The 13029-nt window shown below is 44.6% G+C and overlaps 4 protein-coding genes across 4 annotated transcripts in view; 1 reads left to right on the forward strand and 3 right to left on the reverse strand.

Annotated features, from left to right (window-relative positions):
- The window catches only part of LOC6499073 (mucin-2), a 37776-nt gene extending 33897 nt beyond the window's left edge, over positions 1-3879 (reverse strand). The window contains exon 1 of the mRNA XM_001955328.4: positions 2581-3879. Coding sequence (XP_001955364.3) covers positions 2581-2611 — 31 coding nt within the window. The 5' untranslated portion in view covers positions 2612-3879. The remainder of the gene's footprint in view (positions 1-2580) is intronic.
- A 4-nt stretch (positions 3880-3883) lies between these two features.
- Positions 3884-7690, forward strand: LOC6501496 (cullin-5). Its single transcript, XM_001955329.4, has 7 exons — positions 3884-4037; positions 4101-5668; positions 5734-5854; positions 5917-6274; positions 6330-6508; positions 6569-6718; positions 6777-7690. The coding sequence occupies exons 1-7, from the start codon at positions 4029-4031 to the stop codon at positions 6912-6914; spliced, it is 2523 nt and encodes an 840-aa protein (XP_001955365.1). The 5' UTR covers positions 3884-4028; the 3' UTR covers positions 6915-7690.
- Positions 7691-7693: 3 nt separating this feature from the next.
- LOC6499072 (NAD-dependent protein deacetylase Sirt7) lies at positions 7694-11011 on the reverse strand. The gene is made up of 3 exons (XM_014910409.3): positions 10865-11011; positions 10597-10803; positions 7694-10410 (listed from the first exon to the last, which is right to left on the reverse strand). The coding sequence occupies exons 2-3, from the start codon at positions 10756-10758 to the stop codon at positions 8284-8286; spliced, it is 2289 nt and encodes a 762-aa protein (XP_014765895.1). The 5' UTR covers positions 10759-10803; positions 10865-11011; the 3' UTR covers positions 7694-8283.
- A 618-nt stretch (positions 11012-11629) lies between these two features.
- Positions 11630-12869, reverse strand: LOC6499071 (serine protease snake). The gene is made up of 4 exons (XM_001955331.4): positions 12715-12869; positions 12383-12656; positions 11995-12310; positions 11630-11940 (listed from the first exon to the last, which is right to left on the reverse strand). The coding sequence occupies exons 1-4, from the start codon at positions 12791-12793 to the stop codon at positions 11665-11667; spliced, it is 945 nt and encodes a 314-aa protein (XP_001955367.1). The 5' UTR covers positions 12794-12869; the 3' UTR covers positions 11630-11664.
- Between the last annotated feature and the right edge of the window lie 160 nt (positions 12870-13029).

The following is a 13029-nucleotide window of genomic DNA, read 5'->3' on the forward strand; positions in this document are numbered from 1 at the left end:
TAATGATGTGCCACAAGGGCACTTGAGGATGACGATGCTGGCTGCTAGTCGCAGTCGTAGTCTCAGTCGTTCTATTATGCGCCTGCCGGAGAGGACCCTCCTTTCCCCCAGTATATGCTAATCAAAATTGAAGCAATCCCCCCGCAGGCTGGACTGGCGGGATGGCGGACTGGCGGCTGTCGTAAATCATTAGACAAAGGCAAAAAAAAAATGCCAACAGCAATTAGGCACGACAAAGCAACAAATGCACTGATAAGACAACGTGGTTTCCAGAGAAATTGCTCGAATATGATTCGGAGAGACACCCACATTCCGTCGTCTTTGGGCCGATAAGCAAATAGCATTTCCAGCGAGTGTCACAGAGGTTTCAATAAATAAAATGAATACTATTGAGTCATAGTCTGAAACTAAGTCACAAGATGACTTAAGAGAATAATCCCAGTTACTAAAAAACAGATATTATTCTATTAGCAAGCTAGTATGACAAACAGTGCTATCAAGTTGCAATAAAACAATGTGAATTTTAATAGCACTTAATGACCCGGAAAATCGATTTCACCTTTAAACAGCACTTAATGACACTTTGTCACGCGTCCCAGCGAAGACACCGCGAAAATCGAAGCAACTACTACGATAGTTGCTTTCCAGACCAACTTTAACTGCAAAATGCCCATATTTATTTGATTCTAGCGACAATAACAATCAATCAGCCGGTGGAGGGAAATATTTCCAGTGTAAACAGTGCCAACACCTCCGCTCACACGACTTTATCTGCCCGGCCCTGGCTTGTAAACAATGTAAATATCGATAACATTCTCGGGACTAGGTAGAATAGGGTCACCTGCAGATTAGGAGACTCCAGTTAGGAGGTCTTGCTATAAATAACAGCTAAGAACTACTACTAAAGGGTAATGAATTTCAAGGGCCATCTATATTTCCTTGAAACTGAATATTAGATAAAAAATATCTTGATTTCGGGTACTAATTTATCGGGAGTTTATCGGGGCTAGCTAGAATAGGGTACTAATTTATCGGAAGTTTATCGGGACTAGCTAGAATAGTGTCACCTGCAGATTAAGACGCTAGTAAGGAGCTAGTAAAAATAATAGAAAACAAATATTAAATGTAGTGAATTTTTAGGAATATCTATATTTCCCTAAAAATGAATATTTGATACAAAATATTATTATCTTGGGGTACTAGTTTCCTTAGAATTGGGACTATCTAGAATAGGGTCACTGCAGTTGAAGAGACTTCAGTTAGCAGCCAGTATAATTAACAGCAAATTACTATAAAAGGTAGTAAATTTTTTAGTAATATCTACATTTCATTAAAACTGACTATTTGATAAACAAAATTCTTGACTTGGCGGTCTAGTTTACATAAAATCGGAAGTGATTTTACCGCCATAAACCGGTTATCACCCCAATTAATTTTGTTTAGAGCTACAAATTTTTTTATGAGGGTAATATCTGTGCTGTTGAATAGCAGCCATACCCTGCAATTCTTGGCGCTTGAATCGCATTAGAAAATATGGGCGGTATGGTAGCTTAGCTTATTCATTCAATTTGCTGGCACGTTTTGCATTACAGCCGACAACCCTGACCTACAAAGCGGCAAATAATAAAAAATCAAGCAAACGCGACTGCCTGGCTGTTGCTTTGCATCAAAAATTGTTTGTACTGTTGACTGTTGGCTGGGCTGCCGCTGCCGCTGCCTCTTGAGCAGAGTTTACATTGAATGTTATAAATAAATTAAAAGCAGGTGAGTAGTCTGTGTGTGAGGGGCCGGGCAGTCTGAGTTTTCAAGCGTTGCATGTCAAGCATTCCACGCTAATTGCAGTTGATAAGTGGACAGCATAGTTATAGTACTTAGAATGGGGGGTAACTTAAGTCCAAATAGTCTATAAGATTTGCATGATTATCATATTTGTATTCCCCCTCTGGGTAGAAGAAAAATAAAACAAAAATATAAACAAAAGTTGGCGAATTTTTTAATGTTATTTTATTTCGGCTGCTTTCTTTCTTTCCCCAAAAAACAAGCACACAGGCAGGCAAGGCATTAAAAGTTATATGAGCCACATTTACATCTGCTTGGGACAGTGACAGTGAGATACTTTCTCTTTTCCCCTCTCGAGCGTTGAAACTCTGCTTTAAAAATAGAATTGCGAACGACCCGAAAAAAGAGGTCCATTTATTTTTTATTGTACTGACACTCTTCTGCTGGGTTTTCGTTTTTGGAAAACTATTAATTATACTGCTAGTTTGTCTCACTGGTCCTAGTACTGGTGCTGGTGCTGGGGAAATGTTTACAAAGTTCAAGTGTTCGGGAGCAGCTGCGCATCCAGCGTTTCGAGAGAGCATGTTTATTTATAGCCCGAGAGCGGCAGAGCAGCGAGAGAGAGAGCTAAGACGAAGTCGAAGAAAACAACGAGAAGAGAGACATGCGCGTAAAGTGCAGCAACTCGCATGGGATGCTGCTGCTGCTGTTTCTGCTTCTACTTCTACTGCTACTGCTTTTACTGCTCTGTCTGCAATTATTACGAGTGTTTTTATTCGGTTTGATGTCATTTGTTCTCACCTGGTCGATCCAATGACTGTCTGCGACTCATTGGCAAAAGATTTGGGCTCCTTGTGCTGTGTGTTGTGGTTTGGGTTTAGAGACAAACGTCGGCTAAAGCAAATTAAACTAAATTTGATTGCTTCATTGGTTGTTTGTTGTTGGTTGTTGCTGTTGCTGGCTGCTATTGCTTATTTTCTTACTTTTCCGCCTTCTCGGCGCTTCTTCTCACTCAATTCTATACACTCAACACACACACTCCGGCATTTTTTGAATTTCATTTCACACGCGACTGTTGACTTTCTCTCTCTCTCTCCCTAACGAGACAGATGTTGTTGTTGCTGCTGGGAGGTGTTGCTGCTTTTATTGCAATAATTTGTGCCGTGTTGTGGTGTTTGTTTGTTGCTGCTTCTTCCTTCGTCGCCTGGCTTGTTGTTTGAAACGCTTAAATTTGACAACAACTCCACACACACACAGACACACACGCTGAACAGCCAGCACACCGACCACACCCACACGCGCACAATCGCACACACACTCACGCTCGCGCGTCACGTCAATGAACGCAGCAGCAGCACGTAGTTGTTGTTGTTGTCGTCGTCCTCACTGAACCTCGCTTTTTATGCACATTTTGCAGGTGTTTGGATACACTAGATCGACGACTGCTCATCAGCACTATGTTTATTTACATTTCTGCTCACGGCTTTTTGCGTTTTCCGCGATTTTTTGCGATTTTATTCGGTACGCACGGCCGTACAACGAGCGCCGCCGCCGACAAACAAAGGGAAAATGTGAATGTGAAAAATGTAAACGCAGGGTTGTCACGTTTTCACAGAATACCTGCTATCGATAAGTTTCTTTGCCAATGTAAACATCGCACCGAATGGAAAAACTAAAGCAAGGACAGCAGTTTTATTATATTTAACGTTCTGGGATCATGTTTTTTTAATGAATAGTCCTTGATATTTCCTTGTAATGATTTAATTTTGATGCAGAATCAGAATTAGTTCCCACCATGCAGTTGACAACCCTGACACTATTGCCGTTTCACTCGCGCACGAAGAGGTAGAGAAGAAAAAAACCAAAACGAAATGGGAAACTAGCGAATTTCACAAAACAATTAAATAACCCTACGGGATGTACACTTTAAACGGATTCCTTGGGCTGATATAGGCTGGGGCGTTTGGCGACTTTCCCTGGGGCGATCGCGCGCTGTTAACTACAGCATTCCGAAGATTTCCCGCACTTTTGGTACTGCACTCCAGAGATTATAGTCGGGATTTCTTTTCCTCCGACAATCATCGATTACACGGTTCAGGGCCGCATTGTCGACGCATTCGATATTTGGTCCTATTATTTGCTGGTCTTCGCGGTTATCGACCATCGCTGCTTTAATTACAAAAAAATAAATATAAATGAACTGAAGAAGCGGACGCAGCAACAAAAACATAGAGATTGCGACGAACAAAATGCTACGGGTAAGTGACCTTCCATACGAGTGGAATAAACTCATGGCAAGCACATATCTCTTCGTTTGGCAGGCAATCGGCAAGCGGGACAGGGACATCTTCGAGGAGGTTTGGCCGGACAAGAGACGAATTGTGCTGAAGCTCCTGCGGCAGGACACGGTGTCGCAACGTGAATGGCAGGACCTCTTTTTCGGCGTGCACTTTGTTTGTTTGTGGGACGAAAAGGGCGCCGCCAAGATCTATGACTGCCTGCAGCAGGACATCGTCGAATTTATCGTCCAGGCCCAGAGCCAGGTGCAAGCCCAACGCGGGGAACAGGCCTTGCTTGCCACATACATCGTCGAGTGGCGAAAGTTTTTCACCCAATCCAATTACCTGCCCCTGCCCTTTCGCCAATTGGAGCAGTCTCCGCAAGTGAAGCCCTCTAGCTCCAGTTCCACATCGGCGTCCGCCTCCGGTGCGAGTACCAGCGCTGCGGCAGCCTCTTGTTCCAATAATTCCTCGAAAACTGGACCCTCCACCTCAGCCGCTGCAGCGTCCACCTCCGCCGCCGCATCCACAACTGCATCTTCAACCACTGCGGCAGCTGCAGCGGCGTCTGGGAGCGGGAACAATGGTAGCAGTACCACCACCTCTAAAAAGAACCCCACAGAGGACAGCCCGGTCCGTAAACTAATGCTGGATTCATGGAATAAGCATATATTTCACGATATCAAGCACCGGCTGCAGGACTCCGCTATGAAAATTGTGCACGCCGAGCGCAACGGAGATGCCTATGATGCCCAGCTGGTAGTCGGAGTGCGCGAAAGCTACGTGAATCTTTCCTCGAACTCAGAGGACAAGCTGGAGATCTATAGGGAGAACTTCGAGATGGCTTACCTCAAGGCAACAGCCGAGTTCTATCGCCTAAAGTCCACGGAACAGCAGCAGGAGAATGGGGTACTGGCGTACATGAAGTACGCAGATTCGAAACTGCGCGAGGAGGAGGTGCGGGCCAAGCGGTACCTGGAGCCGAGTAGCTTTAGCATTCTCACCTACACTCTGGTTAAGGTACTCATAGTGGACCATTTAAACTCCATTATTGCCGAGTGCCCCGCTCTGATCAGGGACTACGAAACAGAGCGCTTAAATCTCATGTTCCGGCTGATGGATCGAGTTTTGCACGGAGTGGGAGTGGAGGCCATGATGGGGGATCTTCAGAGGCACATCATGTCCGCGGGATTGGCAGATATGCTCTCCGCCTCAGAAGTGATCACTCAGGATTCGGAGAAATACGTAGAGCGCCTGCTGGAGCTGTTCAACAAGTTTAGCGACCTGGTTCGCAATGCCTTCAACGACGATCCCCGTTTCCTTACCGCCCGCGACATCGCGTTCAAGACGGTAGTTAACGACACCAGCGTGTTCAAAATGGAACTGCCAACAAGCATCGCCAATCGCGGTGTCAAATACACAGCGCCGGAGAGCAAGTGTCCGGAGCTCCTGGCCAACTACTGCGACATGTTGCTACGGAGAACTCCGCTCAGTAAGCGCCTCACAAGCGAGCAGATCGATGCTCGCCTGAGGGATGTCTTGCTCGTCCTCAAATATGTTAACAATAAAGATGTGTTCATGCGCTACCACAAAGTGCACTTAACGAGGCGGTTAGTTGACTTTATATCTTTCAAAAATCAATTTCAAAACTAAATTTTAATCTTTGAAAAAACAGCCTTATTTTAGGTACTAGTGCTGATAGCGAAAAGGAGGAAGATATTGTCGAGTGGCTGCGTGAAGTCGGAATGCCTGCCGACTATGTGAATCGTTTGGCGCGGATGTTCCAGGATATAAAGGTAATACTTGATCGATACCCTTCAAATAGCATTTTTAAAAATATTTCATTTTAAACACGCAGGTCAGCGAGGATCTAAATACTCAGTTTCGCAGTTCGACAAGTCGTCACGATGCCATCAACATTAAAATACTCAACGCTGGGGCGTGGGCCCGCTGCTCAGAGCGCGTTTCAGTCTCGTTGCCCATCGAGCTGGAGGATTATATTCCAGACGTAGAGGAGTTTTACAAAAAGAAGCATTCCGGCCGCAAGCTGCAGTGGTATCATCATATGAGCAACGGCACCATCACCTTTGTGAACAACTTTGGCCGCTACGACCTGGACGTTACCACTTTTCAAATGGCCGTACTCTTCGCGTGGAATCAGCGGCAACACGACAAAATTTCCTACGAGAATCTGCGCCTAGCCACCGAACTGCCAGGTCTGTGTTTGTTATTTTGTTAAAGAAGCCTAGAGACTAACAGCTATTCCTTTAGATCCCGAGCTGAGGAGAACTTTATGGTCCCTGGTAGCTTTTCCCAAGATCAAGAAGCAAATCTTGCTAATGGAGCCGACCGCTATCGCATCACCGAAGGACTTCACTGAGAACACAATGTTCTACATCAATCAAGAGTTTGCAATTGTGAAGAACGGAAAGTCGCAGCGCCGTGGCAAGGTAAGTTTTAATTCATTACTGTTTACCCCAGATAAGTCGCTAATTTAAACTTTATTCCAGCTCAATCTTATCGGGCGTCTGCAGCTGAGCACGGAACGGTCACAGCAAGAAGACAATCAGTCTATCGTTCAGTTGCGCATCCTGCGCACCCAAGAAGCCATCATTAAAATCATGAAAGTCCGTAAACGGATGAACAACGCAGCACTGCAGGTGAGTGGGAAGTTTTAAACAAAATTGGGTTTGGAAATAATTTCTCTCTTTTCCGCAGGGTGAACTCATTGACATACTAAAGAACATGTTCCTGCCGTCCAAGAAGATGATCAAAGAGCAACTAGAATGGCTTATCGAGCACAAGTATATGAGGCGCGACGATGACGACATTAACATGTTCATCTACGTGGCCTAAAGCCCTGCTGCTGATACCGGATCTAGTCTCAGTCCCGTCTCTGCAATCATTCCCATTTCTATCCCCTTACATGCTACCCCTAAAAAAACATATCGCCGCGGCGATTTTAATCTCAATGCCGACGTGCTCAAAGCACGCGACCTAAACCTATCTGTGGAATTGGATAATTGTATTATATGGAAACGTGATTTGTTGCTGACATTGCGTCCTAAGAGCATTTATAAGACCCACATCTCGATTGGCCCTCACTTATTGTATTCACATTTGTATTTATGTATTCCCCTCTCTGTATTTGTATTTGTCAAAAGTTTTTTTTTTATATTGCCCTGGCCATGTGGCCCCCTCAAATCCCTATGCCTACGCTCATGCCCCCCAAAACCATTACCGATCGATAGCGTTAATCTAATCAACTTACTGTGTTCCATGTGTGTAGTCCTCCCTCTATGTTTGTTTCCGTTGTCTGGTCTTCTGTTGATTCTTGGGTATTTTGCAATGTTCCATGTAAGACTCTCAAGCACACACATAAACACACACTCGCAGGGATTAAAACCTCCTGAAGTTGAACACTTCTTCCCTGGTCACTCCCAGGACAACATGGAATGCCTATCTCACATACAAACACTCACACAAGCGTTCGAAAAACTATATATAAAATAGCAATACTTTTAAGTTTAAGTTAAATAATAAACTTGGTTCTACACAGATGAAAACGGCATCGATTTAAATTTTATTTACATTAAAAACTATCCCAGTTTATGGGAAAAAGAAAACCGAAACCATTCGTTTTTGAAGCGTACTGCTTGTCTTGTTTATTGACTTAAAGTGTAAAGGGCGGAAGTAAGCTTTAAAACACATTTTAAAAATGAACCAATAATTTGCTTAAAATAAAAAATACAAAAAGTTTACAATGTTACCAATGACGAGACTAAAAAAAGGCAAAAATACCATTAAAATTGTGACAAAAATGACATAAATACATAACTTAAACTACAGAAACTTGGATGACTTAATAAATAACGTTGATGGACAATTACGTAAAAAAGGACACTCAATGACATGGACAATTACGTAAAAAATACATTCAATGACATAGAAACAAGGATGTGACACTTTAAAAAACTCTTAATTAAGATAAAAAACGGATCCCTACCCTATTCTAGCTGGCACTACCATCTATGCTATGACTTATCATTCTACAGCTAAAAAATACTATCGAAGCGAGCTTTTAATCTCGGTTAGAGCGGGTCGACTTGTTCCATGACTTCCAAGTTTGTGGTTCGACTTGAATATAAATTTTATGTATCGACCCACTCAATGTTTTGGGGTAGGATCACGGCCGTTTTGACTTTTAAGATAGAGATGCTGTGATTCACCGGCGTTTCCGACCTTTTTTGTATCCTTTACCATACCAACCGGCTTGAGTGCGGGCCAGTTTCCGCGGAAAGCTCGTACTCAGTTGCTGTCTCCGTTTAGCAGTTTCGGCTGCTGCTATGTGCGCCAGGGATATATTCTCATCATAGTCATCGTCATCGTCGGAGGTGGGACAGCATTCGCAGACCACAAACCGGCCGCTCCTTGCCCGTTTCTTGTGCTTCCTCTGGTTGAGGTTCCATCGCCGGTAGAACTGGCAGTCCAGCTCAGCATAGTGATCGAAACAGAAATCGCAACTGGCGGCGGATCGGTTCATCGCAAAGTTCGGCACCACCTGCGAGTTCCAAATGTTGAGATCGGCCGGAGGAGGTATCAGTATACTGTGGAGGCCGGAATACGCATACTTAGCATCATGCCAAGTGGGTAGCTGGCGCAGAAGCTCCTCGTCATTGTTTAACCGCAGCAAATCGACTTGGGCCAGCTCGCTTTCTTCTTCCTCGTCCTGATCGTCGTTCTCGTTCTCTGTGCTGGAACCATCATCGCTCTGGATCTGCATTTTTAGGGAGTGAAAAGTAGGCTTTGGTTCCACGAACGGCGTGGAAAGAGGTGCTCCGATAGGTACCAACGGTGGTAGCTGCAGTGGCTCCAACTTCATCTCTATTGAAGGAGTGACGCTGTCTTCCACTTCCACTTGGGTTTTCTGTATGGCGACTAGCTTGGGCAGTTGTATCATTTCATCCGATTCTTCTTTTAGGGAAAGCGGTTCCAACTTCGGCAGAAGCTCTAAGAGATGCAGTTCCTGCTTCACCACCGTCTCCTTAATTTCAATCTCTTCCAATTTAACTTCAGTCTCTATTTTAATCGATTTTTCCTCCACCTCTAGGATAGACCCAGTCTCTGTTGTTATCGCCCCATTAGCCACCATCTGCTCTACTGTGATCTCCTCCTCAACTTTAAATTTCTGGCGCACCTCCAAGTTGGTCTTGATCCTTCTACCGTTCTTGATGGGCGTCCGAATGCGAGGTCCCTTTCCGATGGGCAAATCGCTGTAGTTGAGACTGCAGCTTTCGCTGGAAATGGTCGAGTCTTGAGTTTCTTCTGTGGTGGTGGTGAAGGTTTCATCCTCGTCAGCATTCTTCAGCAGTGGTTGCGTTAGTGTGTGCAACTCCTCGGGCATTAAGAGCGAGGCATGGGCAAAAATGGGATCTTTCTCCTTTGTATAAACTGGCACTGAAATGTGAAGCAGGTGCATCAACTGGGCCATTACCCGGTCGCATTTTCCGTTTATCTTGATGCTAGCAATTGAGTCCTTTGGTGTCCACTGCAAGTTCACCACACATATCTTGGCGCGTTGTCGAGCAGGTCGATCCATCTGCCACAACCATGTGTACTTTTTAAGTACTTTCAGACTTGATCCTAGGCAGAGAATTACATCGGCGCGATCGGCATTAGCGGTTGCGCCAGCCCAGTTCAAGGGCCACTTTAGATTACCCCGCTCCCCAAAGTGGACAATGGTGTCGTACAAGGGTTCCGAGCATCTGTGACACAGGCGGTGGGTCTTGTGGCAGTAGCGGGCCGTCATCTCCGTGGTGTCAAACTGCCGCCAATATATACCATTTGGCCGGCAGCTCTTGCACACCTCGACGTACATGTTCCCATGAATTTCAGACAGCGATTGCCGCGGCAAACCGGATCTTAAGTGCAGGCCATCACAGTTTTGGGACACCACATGATGAAGGATGCGCCGGCGGTGCAACTCATATAACGCCATATGCGTGTAGGTGGGATTCGCGCTAGACAGATCGTGCTCGCCAATCTCCTGTCCCTTCTGCAGCAATGTCCAGATGCCTTGGCTACCCCGATAGTCCGGAATGAGGGCTGCCGTGCTAATTCCAGCTCCCGTGTAGCATACGAGGTGCTTGGCTTGCGAAATGATGTTGGCTAGCTGCTCCACCTTGGCCTCGATTACATGTGCCGCATCCTCACGCTCCACCACCCGCTCTTTGTATATCTCAACGCGTTCCTTGCGCTTCTTGGTGGCCTTTACCATGTCAGGATGCTTCTCCAGGAACTGCCGATCGTCCGCCGAGCGCAAAGAGTCGCATTTTCTCATTATCATCGAAACCTGGAAGTAAATCTTTCTTTAATTAACCTGTTCAGACATAATTGGCCAGATATTAACCCTCACAAAAAGATTATTAAGATATTTACGGCGTCTTATTATAACTACAAACTTAATAAGCTCTTGCAAGGGGTTAAATACGCAAATATAGAGACAGTGTGCGCACACACACTAGCGCACACTAATTACCCTTCGCATGGCATCCTTCCGTCTACGCTTCTCATTGTCCTTTTTGGCCGGATTCATCTTAGCCCGTGTTATATAAGACTGCGCCACATCCGCTGTGGACTGATCCATCTCCTGCTCCTTGGCCATGGGCTGCTCCGGCGACGGCTCCTCGTCCTGCTCCATGGTGCGTCCGGCACAATTGGCAATTATGCGGGAGCACCAAACTCGCTGATTGGAAAGGGGGGATTGGCGAGATTGCTTCGATACTTTCCACAGGATTCACGCTTACATTTTATTACAGTTTAACAGACAGTATTTGCCATTTGGAATTGACCAAATACTTTTGTTTTGTAAATGTTTTATTTTTTTTGTGGGAAAAAGGTAAACAACTATCGATGTATAGACCGATAGTTTTGAGGTTATCGATGAATCAGGGCTCCGACACTCGTCATTTTTAGGTTTATAACGATATTTTAAGAACTCTTGTAATTTCAAATTTTTAAAAATATTTTTCAAAAGGAATTTTCAAATTTATTGAAACATATTTAGGATTTGAAATTTGCATTGGATTAGCAGTAGGTCCCAACCAAAGCCTATATCTATGATATCTATATCTATATCTATGATTCAAATGCCCCTGGAGATCGCTATATGTTTCCCAATAATCATCAGATTCCTATGCGGAATACCTTAAACGATTTGTAGGTCGATTCTCCATCAATCTGCATCAAAATCTAGGAACAAAATATTTTTTAAATTTTTTGTTCAATTTTGTGGGCTGTCCCCTTCAAAATGTTGAAAATGCGTGGGGCCGCCTATCTGACCCCCTTAGATGGCTATATCTTTGCCAATAATCATCAGATTCTAATACCTGAAACGATTTGTAGATCGATTCTCCATCAATCTTTTATATTTTAATATATTGTTGAATTTTCTGGATGAAGCCTTTCAAATAGGAATGCATTGGAATACTAATTATAGCCGCTAGCTGGAGCCTACGCTATACTTATAAATGTGAAAAGCATATAACTTTTTCAATAAAACGACTTGATAGTTAACTGTGTATAAAGCAAAGTTATTAATTATTAACTAATACTTGGACAATGTTTGTGTTATCCAATCGAGATATGGGAATACCCGCGTGTAAACTCCTGGAATTCCCGGAGTACCGCATGATAGACCTGCCGATGTAATACCTATAACATTATACATGCAGGGAAAGTCTTTGTGGTACATCAGCAAAGGTCCACCGGAGTCGCCGTTGCAAGTATCCCTCGCCATTTCGGAGCCCACACAGAGCTGGGTTTTGGCGTTAAATCCTTCCGGGAATTCCTCAAGCTGACGAGACAGTAGTTTCTGACACACCTGCGGGAGTGAGCGATAGAGATTTAAACGTTCAACATGTATAGGTGGACTTACTCCATTTCCGTAGCGATCCAGCATTACTTTTTGCAGCATCGATGAAGGAGTTCCCACTAGTCCTGTGCTGCCCCATCCCACAGCTATGAAGGAGTCTGCACTTCGCTCGTCCTGGGATGGGAGGCAAGCAGGATGTTTGTATAGGTCGAAGACAACTTTTTCCCCCAACATTATCAACCCAATATCGTGGTAAAACTTTGGGTCTTCATAGCCAGGATGGATGATATATTCAGCTACATTATAATCCCTGGGGGAGGCATCATCCTCCCCAGACTCGAAATCTAATTCCCCCAGTCGTACAACATTCACTTCGCCTCTAATAAAGGATATGAAAATAAAAATAAAAAATTAATTCTACAATAGATTCAGTTTCCTGGCAAAAACTTACTGATCCGATTCCAAGCAATGGGCAGCAGTAAGGACAAATCGGGCACTAATCAGGACACCTCCGCAGAACCAATTAATCTGTCCTGCATTTCCAATGCGGCGTCCTAACCTCGCCATGTGCGGAAACTCCCGAGGCTGTGCCGGATGGCCACCGACTATCAATGGCGTATAGCTCCGACAATTGCCGATGGTGAAGGTTTCAATGGCAGCTCCGGCAAACAAGAAACTATACTGCACTGTCTCCTCAAATATTTGCTGTTTGTACCTTTTGCAGGCTGGATCGGATTATGAAAGATTTTAAATTCACTGACCAGATCATGACTGGGCACTTACACTTGGCTACATCCGGGTGCTGGCCAAAAGTACTTGCTAGAATTGCGGCCAATACGGCAGCTATCAGTCCCTGAGACATCTTCACCCCAGATTTAGAGACGTTCGCCAATCGACTGAGGCTTAACAGCCGATCTGAACGGGTTTTGCTCCCAATAGGAGAACGATCGATTGGATGGGCTTGGCCCCAGTGGGGCGGCGTCGAGGTCCAAGCGGGTAAAAGCTATCAGAAATCCCCAGAATCAAGCGAGTTCAGCGAAAACAATTAACCCACCATAAAACTGATTTGTTCACTCTTTTGTTTATAGTTATGCAAAT

The sequence above is a fragment of the Drosophila ananassae genome, chromosome 2L (genome assembly GCF_017639315.1).
Source record: "Drosophila ananassae strain 14024-0371.13 chromosome 2L, ASM1763931v2, whole genome shotgun sequence".
Classification (NCBI taxonomy): Eukaryota; Metazoa; Arthropoda; class Insecta; order Diptera; family Drosophilidae; genus Drosophila; species Drosophila ananassae.

Coding starts and splice junctions, on each gene's coding strand:
- LOC6501496 (XM_001955329.4), top strand. Junction 5,669..5,733: donor AAAGTGCACTTAACGAGGCG/GTTAGTTGACTT, acceptor TTGAAAAAACAG/CCTTATTTTAGGTACTAGTG. Junction 6,275..6,329: donor CCTAGCCACCGAACTGCCAG/GTCTGTGTTTGT, acceptor CTATTCCTTTAG/ATCCCGAGCTGAGGAGAACT.
- LOC6499072 (XM_014910409.3), bottom strand. CDS start 10,758: ATGGAGCAGGACGAGGAGCCGTCGCCGGAGCAGCCCATGGCCAAGGAG. Junction 10,411..10,596: donor GGAAGGATGCCATGCGAAGG/GTAATTAGTGTG, acceptor ATTTACTTCCAG/GTTTCGATGATAATGAGAAA.
- LOC6499071 (XM_001955331.4), bottom strand. CDS start 12,793: ATGTCTCAGGGACTGATAGCTGCCGTATTGGCCGCAATTCTAGCAAGT. Junction 12,311..12,382: donor CATTGCTTGGAATCGGATCA/GTAAGTTTTTGC, acceptor ATCCTTTATTAG/AGGCGAAGTGAATGTTGTAC. Junction 11,941..11,994: donor TGGATCGCTACGGAAATGGA/GTAAGTCCACCT, acceptor TCACTCCCGCAG/GTGTGTCAGAAACTACTGTC.